This window comes from Astyanax mexicanus, chromosome 14 (assembly GCF_023375975.1).
Source record: "Astyanax mexicanus isolate ESR-SI-001 chromosome 14, AstMex3_surface, whole genome shotgun sequence".
Classification (NCBI taxonomy): domain Eukaryota; kingdom Metazoa; phylum Chordata; class Actinopteri; order Characiformes; family Acestrorhamphidae; genus Astyanax; species Astyanax mexicanus.
Window position 1 is genome coordinate 3211563 of NC_064421.1, and position 17717 is coordinate 3229279.

The 17717-nt window shown below is 39.0% G+C and overlaps 1 protein-coding gene across 1 annotated transcript in view; it reads left to right on the forward strand.

Moving 5' to 3' along the window:
• Positions 1–14022, forward strand: part of gch1 (GTP cyclohydrolase 1) — a 33173-nt gene extending 19151 nt beyond the window's left edge. Inside the window, exons 3-6 of the mRNA XM_022673309.2 lie at positions 8117–8172; positions 9991–10022; positions 10175–10259; positions 11715–14022. Of these exons, the coding sequence (XP_022529030.2) occupies positions 8117–8172; positions 9991–10022; positions 10175–10259; positions 11715–11841 (300 nt within the window). The 3' untranslated portion in view covers positions 11842–14022. The remainder of the gene's footprint in view (positions 1–8116; positions 8173–9990; positions 10023–10174; positions 10260–11714) is intronic.
• Positions 14023–17717: the final 3695 nt, after the last annotated feature.

The following is a 17717-nucleotide window of genomic DNA, read 5'->3' on the forward strand; positions in this document are numbered from 1 at the left end:
CCTTTCATCCATCCCCTCATCATTCCCCCTCATCCATCCCCTCATCACCCTTCATCCATCCCCTCATCATTCCCCCTCATCCATCCCCTCATCACCCTTCATCCATCCCCTCATCACCCTTCATCCATCCCTTCATCACCCTTCATCCATCCCTTCATCTTTCCCCCTAATCCATCCCCTCATCATTCCCCCTCATCCATCCCCTCATCACCTTTCATCCATCCCCTCATCATTCCTCCTCACCCCCTCATCCATCCCCTCATCATTCCCCCTCATCATTCCCCCTAATCCATCCCCTCACCCCCTCATCATTCCCCCTCATCCATCCCCTCATCACCCTTCATCCATCCCCTCATCATTCCCCCTCATCCATCCCCTCACCCCTCATCCATCCCCTCATCACCCTTCATCCATCCCCTCATCATTCCCCCTCATCCATCCCCTCACCCCCTCATCCATCCCCTCATCACCCTTCATCCATCCCTTCATCACCCTTCATCCATCCCCTCATCATTCCCCCTCATCCATCCCCTCATTACCCTTCATCCATCCCCTCATCACCCTTCATCCATCCCTTCATCTTTCCCCCTAATCCATCCCCTCATCACCTTTCATCCATCCCCTCATCATTCCTCCTCACCCCCTCATCCATCCCCTCACCCCCTCATCATTCCCCCTAATCCATCCCCTCATCATTCCCCCTAATCCTCTCATTAATCCCCTCTCATTCTTTATCCCTCATCGATCCCCTTATTTCCTCTCATTCATTTCATTATCCCCCAATCCTCAACTCATCCTCAGTCATCCATCCCCTCATCCATCGTGGACAGCTTGACTGGTTCTGTTGTCAGCACCCCCCCATCCCCCCATCCTCCACTCATCCCCCGTAGTCCCTCATCCATACACTCATCCACCCCCTCATAACCCCTCATTTATTCATTCATCCTCCACTTATCCCTCCATGCTCCACTCATTCCCCCCCATCCATTTCCTCATTCCCTCTTTATTTGCCCTTATCAGTCCCCTCGATCTCCCTTCATCCATCCCCTCACTTCTTCTCATCTCCCTTCATCCATCCCCTGATCCATCACTGACAGCTCGGCCGGTTCTGTCATCAGCAGCCTCCCTCATCCCTCCATCCTCCACTTATCCCCCCTTCATCCCCTTATCCATCCCATCATCCCTCCATCCTCAACTCATTCCCCCTTCATTCATCCCCTCAATCCTCCTCTCATCCATCCCCTCATCCCCATCTCATCCATTCCTCTCACAGCACCCTTCATCCATCCCATCATCCCTCCATCCTTCCCCTCATCCCTCACTAACAGCTCAGCAGGTTCTGTCGTCAGCAGCCTTCCTCATCCCTCTCTTATCCCTCCCTCCTTAACTTATCCCCCCATTCTCCACTCATCACCCCCTCATCCATCCATCCTCCACTCATCCCCCCTCATCCATCCATCCTCCACTCATCCCCCCTCATCCATCCATCCTCCACTCATCTCTATTTCTCATCTCTCTAATCTCTTCTCTTCCCACCTGTTTTCTCTCACCACACCTGTTGATTTTCACCTTTTCTTACTTAAACTTTGTTTTACACCCATTTTAGATGATTTATTTGATATGTTTTATTTGCTATCTCTTCTTCTATCTTCTTTTTTCTCCCAGCGTTTTAAGTGAACACTGCTATTTGTTTTGTTGTTTCTGCGACTCCTCGTCTCACGGCGCAGATTTAAGTGATCACGGCTGCTGCTGCTGCTGGTGTTGTTGTGAATAATGGCTCGTATCTGTTTGCAGCATCGTTGGGTATCAGTGATGGCGGGTCTGAGCCTCTTAGTGTCCGTCATCTTCTCTGAGCTGGTCAGGTGTGATGCTACAGCGTCTCACGCTCTGTATCACTCCATCACTCTCCCCATCTCACCCTCACCGCCACCCCCACTACCATCATCATCCTTTATACAATAAACTAATATTACAATGTTAAATGTAGTCAATCCTAATATATAATTTAATCCTTAATATTTTGTTTAATCAATTTATCTACACTACTGGTCAAAAGTCCAGTAGCTGCAGTGCTGTATGATCTGACAATCTGCTTTTTTAAATTCTCTTTATTTTATCAGTGATTGATTTCTGCAGTTCTTCTTCTCCTGTCAGATTAATTCTAATTCTAATTCTCTGCTCTGCTGAAACTGAGACTCAGTCCTTAATCATGTTAATCTGAACTAAAGGCTAAAGCTGCTGTTTCCATGTGGGTCAGCCAGACGTGACTCTTACTGTTGCAGTTTATTTTCTCCAGTTTCTAAGAGTCTGAATTTGAAGGTGTTGGAAAAAGTGAAACAGTACTCACCGCTCTCTGACTGCATCTGTAATTTCCCATTTTTCTAAAGAAAAGAACTTCTACTTTTAGTAGTTACAGAGTTCTCTGTGTTTCTGGGTCTTTTTCTAGTTATTATGATGATGAAAGTGTGAATGTGCTGTACATTTTTTGTCCTCAAAAGCCCTTTTTTTTTATCATTTTAGTTCACTGGATTTTATACCATTTCAGGTTATTGACTGGACCTGAAGAGCTTAAATGGCAAAAAAAAAACAAAAAAAAGAGGGTGTTGTAAAACTTTTGACCAAAAAAAACATTGATCTATGACAGTAATACTGTTTATGGCAATTATTTCTGAGACAATACATTGTATATTATATATATTTATTTGACATTTTTTATTTAAATTGTTTTCTGTTTTCGTAGACTGTTATTTTTCATGGTTAAAGCATTAACACGTGCAATTAATTTGAAATTGTTTATTTTGCTTTCTTTTAACGTTTATTAGCTGTCCCATGACTTTTGGCGTGTGTGTGTTTGTGTGTTTGCTTCCGTCACTGCTGCGTTTTCCTCATAGCTCTGGTTTATATCTACAGTAATGAGGCCTGAGATAAATCAGGATGTTCCTTTAGAGCAGAGAAGTCTCTGATTTATTTATTTTTTTAGTTTTTTTTTTATATTTCTAAATGTTAGAAATGAGTTAGATTGGTGGGATCTGGCGGGTCTGAGTGGAGCTCAGTGAGCAGCTCTTGATGTGGTTTTATCTCTGTAGAGCAGAAAGAAAGAAAGAAAGAGAGAGGGATGGATGGAGGAGAGGAGGAGGAGTGGGAGCGAGGGAACCGGCGCTGCCCTTTCTCTCGCTCGTCTTTATCAAATTGTATTTGGCATTTGAGAGCAGCGGTGGAGTGGAGCCGTAGCTCCGGGCTGGTTTAGAGGCTGCACTCGTTTATACAGCGTAAACAGATTCTCTACATCTCTATATCCGTCTCTCTGTTCTCTCTCTCTTTCTATTATTCTGTCTATCTGTCTATCCGCACTGTTTCATCTGTGCGTAATAATCCCATCTGCACAGTTTCATTCTAAATAATAATAATAATATTTATAACAATAATAATCTTTATTTAGTAAGAAAAAAGTAAAATAGGAAGTAAAATAGAGCATAGAGCATGCATTTACATCAAACTATTAAACACAATTTAAAAAAGGTTTAAGAGCAAATAATAAAGGGCAAAGTAGATCACTCTATTCATAATATAGCAGGAATAAGGGCAGGTACTATCATAAAAAGGAAGCAATAGATAAAACGGTTAAACAGAGTATAAAGATACAAATACAATTTAAATACAAATTACAAGCTCAATTAAAAATTTGTTTTAAGTTGACATTTAAAATATATATATATATATACTTGCTTAATACATCAACCGATGCTAATTATACAGTCGCTCTTTAGAACAACTGTGGCTTTCAGCCTGAAGCTGGTGTCGTCAGACGGTGCCCAACCTTCTTTGGATGTTTCGACCCTTAACCGCTACACCCTCCAGTTGGCGGGTCAGCAGTGGTGGCCAGGTCACTGCCCTCCAGCTCCAGGCTTCCAGCCCCCCTCCTCCCTTTTAAACCAAAGCCAACAAGAGGCTCTTTCTGCTGCCTCCCCAATCCTGCGTATAGCTATTTTACGTTCCTTGCCTGATATGCCAAGTGACGTGAGAAGTGACCATACAGACTGTGCCGGGAACCCTCTACACCCCACCTCCACTGGAAACAACCATGCTTGCCACCCTTTCTCTCTACACTCCATGACAAGTTCTTGATATTTTGACCTCTTTCTCTCATGAGCCTCATCACAGCCTTCTTCCCAGGGGACAGTTAATTCCACAAGGATGATCTTCATTGCTTGCTCTGACCAGATGACTATATCAGGCCTCAGAGTGGTCTGCACAATGGATGGGAAAGTCAGCTTTCGTCCCAGGTCAACTTCCATCTCCCATCCTCGTGTTCCTTGAAGAATGTTGGGTCTAGTCTTCCTTGAAGAAAATGACTGCTCCCCTGCCCTGATGAACTGCAATTTTGGTGCTTGTGGCTTGTGTGTTTGTGGTTTTTTCCTAGCCTGCTCCAAGATGTCTGCGATCACTCTGAGGACCTGGTCATGCCGCCACCTATATCTCCCCTGTGTCAGAGCTGTTTGACACCCAGCCAAGATATGGGAGAGCGTGCCCGTCTTCCCGCACAGCTTGCATAATGGATCCACCCTCAGTCCCCACCTAGCAAGGTTCACTGGTGATGGAAGTGTGTCGTAAACAGACCTCAAGAGGAAACTTATGCGGAATGGCTCCAGCCTCCAGAGTTCAGTCCATGAGACTCTCCTTTTAGGCAGGTCCCATTTGGTCCATGTTCCCTGGGTTGCTAGTTCGACAGCTTTCGCCTTCCGTGTCTCCTCTACTTGACGACGCACTTCATCCTGGACCAGCTCTCTCCTCTGCTGCACACTTGCCTTCCCCCACTGGATGAACCGGGAAGTTCCTAATCCCTGCCGCCCTGTGCAGACATTGCCAATGATGTCCCTTAGCTCCAAAGAACTTTCAGCCTGCCTGATTGCAGCATCTGCTGCCCACTTACGGCCTGCTCTTGTTGTGACCCCGGCATTTCGGACTTGCTCATCTCTAGAGTCTCGGAGGATCATTGCCACTCTGCACTTGGCCACCTTAAACTCCTCTACCACAGATGAAAGTGGAAGTTGAAGCTGCCCTGACCGGATATACAGCCCCACTGCTGTAAAACTGGGTGGGATACCGAGCCACCGCCTCAGATGTTTATTCACTCTTTTCTCCACGCCCTCCACAATAGTCATTGGAATCTCATAGACTGTAAGTAACCACATCAGCCTTGGTAGAAGCCCATGCTGGTAAATCCAAGACTTAAATTTGCCTGGTAGCCCCGACACCTCAATCCTCCTCAGCCACTCATCTGCCTGTTTTTCAGTGCTAGAGATGTTATTCCTATCACTGAGGGTGTCATCATACCACTTTCCCAGGCATTTGATAGGATTCTCTTGGATTGTTGGGATCTCTTCACCTTGGATCTGGAGTCTGACTGCATTAGTCAATCTCCCCCTCCTTATAACCATACTCCGCGACTTCCTGGGCTTGAAGGTCATCCTAGCCCACGATGCCACAGCACCAAGTGTTTTCAGAATCCACCTTGCCTGCACATGAGTATCTGTTGTTATTGTAAGGTCATCCATGAATCCTCTCAGTGGGGGTTGCCTGGCCCCTGCTGCTGTCACTGGTCCCTTGGCCTCCGCTGCTGCTGCTGTAATAAGGAGATTCATCCCCATGATGAACAGGATGGGGGAGACTGTACATCCTGTTACAATCCCCTTCTCCAGTGCTTGCCATGCGGTGGTAAAATGTGTGGTCCGGAACCGCATCTTGAATGACCCCAGATAACTGCTGATCATGTGCCTGATTTTATCCGGGATGTGGTAGTGATCCATTGCCTTATTGATGAGGCTATGTGGCATAGACCCATACGCATTAGCGAGGTCCAGCCAAACAACAGTCAGGTTTCCCTTTGAATTTTTGCACCAGGAGTAAAGCAGCATAAAGTTATCCAAAAGCAGTGTGTAAGACTGGTGGAGGAGGAGAACATGATGCCAAGATGCATGAAAAAAAAAAAAAACTGTGATTAAAAACCAGGGTGATTTCCAGTGTCCAAATATTTGTTCACACCGACCTTTTTCATTAAACTTCGGTTTTAAGTGTTTTTTTTTTTTTATAGCATTAAGACTATCCTGCTTCCAAACTTATAAACTTCTGGTGTATTCTATCAACATACAGCACCAGTACCAGTCAGTTTGGACATACCATGAATAACTAACGTCATCCCAACTATTAAGAAAAACATATTAAATGATTTAGTCAACAGTAAAAAGTGTTAAACAAACCAGAATATGTTTTATATTTTAGATTCTTCAAAGTATCTCCTCTTGTTTAGATGATCAGTTTTGCACATCTCTGCTGGATTTTTCTCAGTCAGTTTTATGAGGTAGAGTCAGCTGGTATTCAGGCTTTCAGTTAACAGCTGTGCTGAACTCATCAAGAGTTAATTACTTGAATTTCTTGTCTCTTAATAAAGTGTTTGAGAGCATCAGTTAAAGTAAAGTAGTGAAGAGGTAGAGTTACAGGTATACAGTGAATAGTGAATATTTGAGTAATGTTCGAATCCAGATTATGAGAAACAAAAAAAAAATACTTTAAGAGAAAATGAAGGTCAGTCAATTCGAAAAGAAGATTTTTAAGAACTTTAAAAGTATCAAGTGCAGTCACTACAAAGACCATCAAAAACCAGAGGAGGAAAAAGTACTGAAAAATTGTAATTAAGTAAAAGTACCTTTACTTTGCTTAAATTCTACTCAAGTAAAAGTAAAAGTACCCATCTAAAAGATCTACTCGAGTAAAAGAGTATTTAATTTAAAATGTACTTTGAGTAAAAGTTACATAGTTACTTTTAATTTAAATTATTTGATGTAAAAAAGTAAAACAAATCATAAATTAAATCGTTTTAATGAACTATTATTCCACATAATAATTTGGATCTTTCAGGCAGTTTTTGTTCAGACCCCCCCATACAACATTTTCAAAAAACAAGTGGTATAGGTTTCTATGATCCATATTTTTCTTTACTGTTAAAAAGTTATGGTCATTTATGTGACTATAAACTGTATTTTTATAGTTTTACAGTTTATTATTTTTTTAACTTGCCATTGCTATGCTTTTTTACATTTAAGCAGATTGTTTAATGATAAATATACTCACCACCGCAGGCTTTCTCAGGTTTGATGTGGAAGTTTTGAAAGGTGTCTGGAGGGGCACATTTTGTATTGCATGAGGACGTTATTGCCTCGTTATTCTACGAGCGAGAATCTATGCCAATTTTTTTTTTTTTTTTTTTTAATTCAGACATTTTTTTTCCCCCAGCATTTTATTTTTTACTCAGTAATGGGGAGTTTTCCAATGTAGCAAAGTAAATTACTTGTGTCAAAATGTACTTGAGTAAAAGTAAAATTACCTATTTTAAAAACTACTTTAAAAATGACAAATTACTCATAAAATCTACTCAATTACAGTAATGTGAGTAAATGTAATTCGTTACTTTCCACCTCTGCCAAAAACATAATAAGGATGAAACTGGCACTCATCAGGATCGCTCCAGGAAAGGAAGCGCGAGAGTTTCCTCTGTTGTACAGAATAAGTTAATCAGAGTTACCAGCATCAGAAACCACAAGTTAACAAACAGCTCCCCAGATAAGAGCATCTAAAAGCTTCTTCACAGAGTATTTTGGTTTGTTTAACACTGTTTTAAGTTACTACATGATTCCTTATGTGTTTCTTTATAGTCTGATAGATCACTTTACTATTCATTTACAGTATAGGGAAAATAAAAAAAACATTGAATGTGGTGATGTGTCCAAACTTTTTTACTGGTACTGTATTATTAGTCGACATGATGCATAAAATATTGTAGTTTGTTTAAAAGACTATGTTGTGGCTCTGCTCATGATGCCTTATATATATATATATATATATATTTTATAAACTGCATTTATACATTTAATGCATTGTATAAATTGTCTGTCAAACACTTTTCTTCAGTAGTATGTGTTTATTACTCCCACTTTCATTTGCTGTTTTTATTTTATCTATATGTCTGTGTTTGGTAAGGGATTAAGGTCTAAATCTTTTTTGCCTTTTGATGGATGAATGGGTAATATAAAATGACTTTTTTTTTTTTTTATCTGTTTAGGTTCATATAGGATATCTCCCAAACAAGAGGGTGCTGGGTCTCAGCAAACTAGCCAGGTACGTAATCCATCAACCCACACAGCACTGCTACTACAGTATTTCACTGCATTTAACATTTTACACAGGGTTTTTTTTATACCTCAAATCTGAACCAGGGTTGATGTTTGTTAATTATTTAATTATATTCTGTTCTGCATTTAGTCGGTTACATGGTGGCTCCAAAGAAATGGAAAATAGACATTTTTTTTTTGTTCAGAGGGAAGTGTGTTTAATGTTAATATGTTAAGAATCAGTTGCGGTAATAAAGAAGTATAATAATATTAAGAGACATTTGTAAACTAACTATTCAAATTGATGGTTAGTTTTATAAACACTGTCAAAGAGAGATAAAGATAAAATGATGTGTAAATGATAGTAATTATTATTATAGACACCCCTGTTCTAATGTCTCTAATGAAGCTGCTTAATCTCAGCCTCTCACTCAGGCGTATATGCTTTTCTTCTTTAATTAGGAAGGTGTTTGTGTGTGTGTGTGTTTACATGAATGAGTGGGCAGCAATAAGCAGATTATCTGTTATGTGTAAGTGACAAAGAAGAGACTCATCCTATCTGACCCCAATACCCAAGATTAGCCTTTCTCTTACATTACACACACACACACACACACACACACACACCTAACCTACCTGATACAGTACACCATGTACAAAAGTGTTGGGACACCTGCTCATCCATTGTTTCTTCTAAAATCAAGGGTATAAAAAATGATCTATATTACTTTTGCTGTCTATATAGCTGTTTCTACTGTCTAGAGAAAAAAAGCTCTGATAGATTATTCATTATTGGAAACAGCATTGCTGTGAAGATTTGATTGCTTTCAGTGAGTTCAGTTGGATAGCCACCCTTTTTAAAGTGGAGATCTGTGCAAGCGCAGTAGCCGAAACTAGCCCAAAAAAAATTTGTGCATTATAGAGTCCATTTAACCTACAGTAAAGTTGTAAGTGGTATTAGTGAATATAGTAACTCTGTATTGTAGTGGAGAAGTGGGCGGAGCTTCTTCTGGTCATGGTGAACATAAGGCTTGTGTTGTGTACAGTAGTAAAGTTGTAGTAAAGTGGTATTAGTGAATATAGTAACTGTATTGTAGTAGAGAAGTGGGCGGAGCTTCTTCTGGTCATGGTGAACATAAGGCTTGTGTTGTGTACAGTAGTAAAGTTGTAGTAAAGTGGTATTAGTGAATATAGTAACTCTGTATTGTAGTGGAGAAGTGGGCGGAGCTTCTTCTGGTCATGGTGAACATAAGGCTTGTGTTGTGTACAGTAGTAAAGTTGTAGTAAAGTGGTATTAGTGAATATAGTAACTCTGCATTGTAGTGGAGAAGTGGGCGGAGCTTCTTCTGGTCATGGTGAACATAAGGCTTGTGTTGTGTACAGTAGTAAAGTTGTAGTAAAGTGGTATTAGTGCATATAGTAACTCTGTATTGTAGTGGAGAAGTGGGCGGAGCTTCTTCTGGTCATGGTGAACATAAGGCTTGTGTTGTGTACAGTAGTAAAGTTGTAGTAAAGTGGTATTAGTGAATATAGTAACTCTGTATTGTAGTGGAGAAGTGGGCGGAGCTTCTTCTGGTCATGGTGAACATAAGGCTTGTGTTGTGTACAGTAGTAAAGTTGTAGTAAAGTGGTATTAGTGAATATAGTAACTGTATTGTGGTAGAGAAGTGGGCGGAGCTTCTTCTGGTCATGGTGAACATAAGTCTTGTGATGTGTACAGTAGTAACATTGTAAGTGCTATTAGTGAATATAGTAACTCTGTATTGTAGAGAAGTGGGCGGAGTTAATGTTAATTCCATTAATAATTGCATTGTTTTTATTACAGGATTGTGGAGATCTACAGCAGGAGATTACAAGGTAAGCTTCTTTTAAAATCCCGTACTAATCATAAATATAAGGATGTACTGAATAATGTGTATAATGTGAAATATTGTATATAGCTGATCTGCTCCGCCCCCAGAACCGCCCCTTTCTCTGACTTTAATTTGTCTGTTCTCCACTGGTTTCAGTTCAGGAACGACTGACCAAACAGATCGCAGTGGCCATCACTGAAGCTCTGCAGCCGGCCGGAGTGGGCGTGGTCATCGAGGCAACGTATGAGCTCTTACACACACAATAACAATACAATGACATCATAACTTTAACTGTTAATCTTTTTATTTTATAGTGATATTTTATATAACTTAAAACATTTTCCAGAGATGACCCAAGCTGTTCATAGTAGATACTGAATCATTTGTAGTAGACACTATCTACTATGACGAATGCATATCTACTAATTATTCAAATTACTCAGTGTCTTCTACAATTGATTCAGTGTCTACTTCTAATTATTAAGTATCTACCTCAAATGATTCAGTGTCTTACAATTGATTGTTTACTTTGGCAAATGCATATCCACTTCAAATTATTTAATCAATTGTAAAACTGAATCATTTGAGGTAGATACTTAATAATTTGGAGTAGACACTGAATCAATTGTAGTAGACACTGATTTTTTTGAAGTAGATACTGCATCAGTCATAATAGAAACTGAATTAACTGTAGTAGGCGCTGAATCATTTGAAGTAGATTCTGATTCATAGTAAAAACTGAATCATTTGAAGTAGACACTACATCGTTCATAGTAAATACTGAATCTATTTTAGACACAGAATCATTTGTATTAGATGCTGAATCATTTGAAGTAGATGCTGTATAATTCATAGTAGACACTGAATTATCATTCGTAGTAGATTCATTCGAATCAGCTGTAGTAGGTACTAAATAATTTATAGAAGATACTGAACAGTTCATAGTAGATACCGAATAATTCATACTGGATACTGTATTTTAGTACATTCTAAATCAATCATACAAGGTACTAAACAATTTATAGTAGATACTGGTTATTTCATAATACATGTGAATACAGTGAATATTCCAAAGTAGATAGTAAATCATTCATAATGGATACTAAATTGTTTATAGTCGATAATAAATCATTTGTACAATAGATATGGAATCATATTTATATTGGATACTGAATTTTTCATAGTAGATTCTAAATCAATAATAATAGGTACCAAAACAATGAATCATTTGTAGCAGATACTGAATAGTTACTAAATAGTAGATACTACAGTGTTAGTCATAGATACTGAATAATTCATAATGGGTTCTTAGTAAGTGATGGTAGTTACTGAATGGATACTGAATTAGACTTACAGTTCATATTCATTTAGTACATATACCTCATACTTCAAGTACACAGCTTAGTGTGGTTAAATTACAGCAGGTGGCGCTCTCCTCCCTCATCACTCTTAGTTTGATGCTGGTCAGCACAGGTGTCTGATCTGGGGATTCGGCGCTTTCCTCAGAGCACACTTTGATGCTAGCTGGAGATGTTGCAGTGGTCCTCAACCTCCTAGTGTTGGGAGTATTAATAGTGATAGGGAAGTTAATATAAACAGGATATACATTGGATAGAAAATTGTATTTATGATCAATACCTTTGATCGGTAGTTTGGTAGATTGGTGAGCCTCTGTCTCTGTACCCGTCTCCTGCAGGCACATGTGCATGGTGATGAGGGGCGTGCAGAAGATGAACAGTAAGACGGTGACCAGCACCATGCTGGGGGTCTTCAGAGAGGACCCCAAGACCCGGGACGAGTTCCTCACGCTGATCCGGAGCTGAGGAGCATCATACAGCTCGTCCCCCTGTAACACACACTTCCTCAACCACTGAGTCATCTCTAATCATCCGCCTTCACTGCAGGCTCCGCCCAGCCGAGCCCACCTGACCAATGGGCACGGACTTACCTCAGCTCCACCACCTCCCCCAGTAGTCTCTTTACGTACACGTGTACATGTGTGTGTGTGTGTGTGTGTGTGTGTGTGTGATATTGTATGTATTATGTGTGTTTGTGAGAAAGAGAGCACAGTAAGTGTGCATCACTATAGGTAGTTTATTATAGTTATAAGGTGCTGTACGGTTCGGCAGGTGATTGATTGATATACAGGATGTGATTCAGTCTGTAGATGAAAAATCATCAGATATAATTTAATAATTTGATTTTTAACACCTGAAACCATATTTTAATAATTAGACAGTCAAATATTCCACTTTAAAGGAGAAGTCTGGTGTGAAACTGACTTGGGTGACATAGTGAAACATGATGGTAAATATATATATATACTTATATTGAATAGCCCACACCTCGGTTCTGCTTCCCAAATACAGAGGTTTTAGCTCATGCTAAAACGAGCCACAATGCTAGTGATAGGGGCATAGAGTTGCCGATTCAAATAAATGGCTATTTTTACATTATTATCAAACTTAAAGTAGATCCACACTTTAGTAGAACACATTAGTAGAATTATAAGAGCCCTGATATGTAAAATAAGACATTGGGAACTTTAAAAGTGCACAGATATCCTTCAAAAAAATCCATTGGCGAGAACTAGACAAAATATATGTACACAGACATAAATTCTTCAAAAAAGTCAAATCAAGCAATCGCAAATAAAGCAAGAAAATACAGATTTTATGGCTTAAATTTATAGACAAAAATCTAAATAACTTGACTGGTAACCTTTTGTGCTTACTTTGTTGTTTAAATTACTTAGAATAACAATGCTTAGTACAGCCTTATCCGGACGTGTTTAGTTTCTCAGGGGTTTCTGGGGTAATTTTCTCTTTTTTGGTGGGTCCTCTGTGATTTTATCCTCTACTGTTTTTCTCTGAACTCCGTGCTCCTCCGGTAATTTTAGTCTCGTCCAGACGCACATCTCTGAGTTTCGTCTCCTCGCCTTTAATAAAAAAGCTATTTGTCCACTGCCGCGCACCGTAATTACACTTTGTGTGCTTGTTTCCATGGAGATCCACGTAAACACAACAGCGAGTGGAAATGGAGGAGCTACTGAACCCTGTTTTTTTTTTTCAATTGCAGATACAATTGCAAGAGTTTAATCACTGAGTAGAAGTGTGAAATATTTTTTACAGATAAGGCTTAAGACAACAATTCTTATCAGAGACAAAAAAAAAAACTAAATTTATTGCCTTAAAATGAAAGAATTTCACTTGCTATTTATTTATTTATTTTTTTAGTTTTATTTGCTGTATTGTGAGCCTGTTGGGAGCATTGGTTAAAAGCTCTGTATTTGGGAATGCTGGGCTATTTGTACAACCCAAGTCCATTTAACACCAGATTTCTCCTTTAAATATTTATATAACAACCAGTATAATCTGATGTGCTGCCATTCATTTAATTGTACTGGTATTATTTTACATTCCAGCCAAAGGAAATTGAACTGACAGCAGTTTTAGTACAGTACTGATTACTATATATATTATTGCTGTCCAAAGAAAATTTCTATTGGTCCATTGGTCAAGAACTTTAACAAATATATGTATAGTATATTTACTGTTTACTCGATTAAATGGAAATTACAATTAAATTAAATTATTTTTAATTATACAGTATGTTTAGTACTGTACAGTATTAAATATATATTATTCTAAAATATTTAACTTAAAATCCCAACAAAACAACTTATAATAAAAATGCAAGTAATTATTGTAATAATGAACAGAGTTAATAATTTCTCAACTTAACCACTGTAGTGAAAACGTGTGTAAATTAACAGTATATTGCTGATAAATAAAATCATTCAGTACTGTCATGTTTCTCCATTTACACTACTGTTCAAAAGTTTGGAACTAAAAAACATTATTATATTATATTATATTTTAAATGATTGTAATATAATAGACTTTATGTGTTAATTGGAGATTTTTTTTTAATTATTGCAAATTCATGTTATTAGAACTTCTATTATTCTGGATTGATTTTTAAACTATACACTGCCAAACATGCCAAAAGTCATGGGACAGGAACTAGTATTTGTAAAGTGTCCCATGACTTTTGGCTTGTCCCATAGTAGCTTAAAAACTATTGGGCAATTCCAGCCAGAAACTGCCTTCCACTTACCATGAGCACACCGCTGGCCAGTGTTCAGCCTCACTCACAAGATATCACCTCACAACGTATGCAGGTGTGGGCGTTCCGAAGCCATCCCCTGAGGTAACAAAAGTAAAAAACAAAAAAAAGATGCATTTTCAAACTTTTGAACAGTAGCATTTTGTCGTGTGAAAAGTGTGTGTAGCTTTGCTCAGCCTTCTGTGGCAAACGTCAATCAAATTTCACGACAAATGTGTTGCTTAAATCCTTCTAGATCACTGAGGTGTTGCTGTGGTTCTGAGGTGGTACATGTGGACTGATGAACCCTCAGTACCGTGCTGTGTGTGGTGTGTGTTGTAGTGAATCTCTGGGCCGGTCTCTCTGTGCTTTGTTTACTATTGTAGGTGTTGTTTGTGCTCAGACGTCCAGAGGTTAAAGAGGTTTAAAACTCCACTAACTCGCCGGTTCGAATCCCGATCATGCAGCTTGCCATCAACTGCCAGAGCCCTGAGAGAGCACTCTGGGTGGGTACAGTTCTTTTCCCACATCACTCCTAGGGTGATGTGGATCAGCACAAGGCTGCGTCTGTGAGCTGATGTATCAGAACCGCCTCGATGCGCGTTAGCGCTGTGATGCTACTCGGCATCAGCAGCAGTTCAAAAAGAGGCGGAGTCTGACTTCACATGTATGGGAGGAGGCATGTGCTAGTTTTCACCCTCCTGATGTGATGGGGAAGTCCTAATGCGTGGGTTGGGTAATTAGCCATGTAAATTGGGGAGAAAATTTTAATATTTATATATATATATATATATATATATAACTCCACTATCTGTGAACGTACATGCATAATCAAATCAATAGCTGCTCCCAGAAGGAAGTGTGGGTTTGTTTTAATGTTCAGCAGGTAAATAAAAAAAAATATATAAAAAAAGTAAAAGTATGGAGTTGCTTCACACCTCTTTGCTAGAATCCGGAGAGCCCTGACATTTAAAACGAGGCATTAATAACTTAAAAAGTGCAGAAGAAGCTTATTAAAAACCTCTGATTACATCCTATAATGCTTATAGCTTCAGCTCCGAGCGCCGCCATCACTGTACTAATAATAACAGACATATATACATAGACTCCGCATAGGCTGCCTCCTGGCACCAGCTGCTACACTATGCTGAGTCTATGTATATGTATGTCTATAAGATTATCAGTACAGGGATGGCGGCGCTCGGAGCTGAAGCTAGTAGCGTTATAGGATGTAAACAGTGTTTTTAATAAGCTTCTTCTGCACTTTTTAAGTTATTAATGCCTCGTTTTAAATGTCAGGGCTCTCCGGATTCTAGTAAGGAGGTGTGGAGCTACTTTGAGCTGGATAACGGTGTAAAAAGTGATTTATCAGGGTAAATTATGTCCCGTGTCGCCCAGTCTGAAGGGTGTTTTTGGATAAACTGTTAATTTCTGGACCTCTGAAAGCTGTGGGAGAACAGAGGTGTGCTATTCATCACACCAAGTTTCATTCCTGTTGATTGTTTCCTTCTGGGTGCAGCTATTTTAGTTGATGATTCACATTAGTGGAGTGATGCTGATCTGCTTATTGATATTTTCTCTTTTACATACATTTTTTTTAAGGATTTACTTACTTTTATTTGATGTTGTCTTTGAGCTGTAGGACTCTGGTCTCACTGTTGGATCAGCTGAGCTCAGTCTGAACTGCGGGCTGAAAGATAACATGCTTTATTACTCAAATATTTCTATACTGTACATATATAGTTAAATACAGTTAGTTAAAGTAAAGCACACAGAGGGAATATATACAGACTCCTCTGTACACATTTAATTTACTTACCTTTTCTTTTTTTTTCATTTTGGTTTACTCTTCTCTGTTCTCCTCCTAGACCTGATATATATTTTGTTTGTTTTTAATATGTATGTGTTTTAATATGAGCTGCTGTTGTTTCCTCTGAGGGAGAGATACAGTACGCGCTACAGCGTTTTATGGATGTGTAATTAGAGACGAGCACATTTATCATTAGAGCTCTGATGTCCATGTGGCCTTCACCGGGACTGATCTCTGTAGTCCTGCAGATCGTAATTTACAGTGTTAATTTACAGCAAACTGATGTTTGATCATTTTAATTTAATATGGAAATAAATTATGTTTTAAAAAAGTGCCTCAAAAATGCCTTTTTTTATTTATAAAATATTTTATAAAGATATTGATTGCTGGAATGTAGTAAATCTTTATCTGGGTGAATGTAATGATATATTAGAGTGAAACAATTCAAGTTAATTGGTAAAACTGATTAAAACAACTGAAAACAGGTTTTCCTTTGTGGAAATAACAGGATTTACGTGGGTCCTTAAAAAGTCTTAAATTAAAGTCCTGGTAATTAAGGTCTTAAATTGTCTTAAATTTACTGGAAATTTGCTGTTGGTATTACATTTTTAGATGTAGGTGTGTTAAATACCAGTGGGAAAACACATCTAATTCAGGAAAATAACTAATGTTAGCAGTGAGCTAGCTACATTACTGAGGAGAGAACTAAGGTTAGCAGAGAGCTAGCTAAGGTTAGCGGAGAGCTAGCTACATTACTGAGGAGAGAACTAAGGTTAGCGGAGAGCTAGCAAACATCAGCGGTGAGCTAGCTACGTTACTGAGGAGAGAACTAAGGTTAGCGGTGAGCTAGCTAACATTAGCGGTGAGCTAGCTACATTACTGAGGAGAGAACTAAGGTAAGCGGAGAGCTAGCGACATTACTGAGGAGAGAACTAAGGTTAGCGGAGAGCTAGCGACATTACTGAGGAGAGAACTAAGGTTAGCGGTGAGCTAGCTAACATTAGCGGTGAGCTAGCTACATTACTGAGGAGAGAACTAAGGTTAGCGGAGAGCTAGCTACATTACTGAGGAGAGAACTAAGGTTAGCGGAGAGCTAGCAAACATCAGCGGTGAGCTAGCTACGTTACTGAGGAGAGAACTAAGGTTAGCGGTGAGCTAGCTAACTTACTGAGGAGAGAACTAAGGTTAGCGGAGAGCTAGCTACATTACTGAGGAGAGAACTAAGGTTAGCGGAGAGCTAGCTACATTACTGAGGAGAGAACTAAGGTTAGCGGAGAGCTAGCAAACATCAGCGGTGAGCTAGCTACATTACTGAGGAGAGAACTAAGGTTAGCGGAGAGCTAGCTACATTACTGAGGAGAGAACTAAGGTTAGCGGAGAGCTAGCTAACATTAGCGGCGAGCCAGCTACGTTATTGTATATTATACTTTTATATTGTATATATTGTTAGGTATAGGTATGTTATTTTATTAACCACCAATTTGTACTTTGCTACTTGTTTGGAATTAAAATGATATAACAATCAGTAAAATTTAAATGCAAAATTTAAATAATTTTCCCCACTATTTAATACATTTTAGATATATTTGCGTAAGCTGTCCAACTGGACATTTAAAACATATTAAAAGTGTGAATAAAGTATAGATTTAACACCACATTCATTTTGAGGAGTGTATATAAACTGATAAAGCATTGCAGCATCAGCTGTTAAAGTTATTTTACTTCCACTAAACTAAAAAGTAAAAACTTAAGTATAATTTAACACACAAAAATTAAATCAGC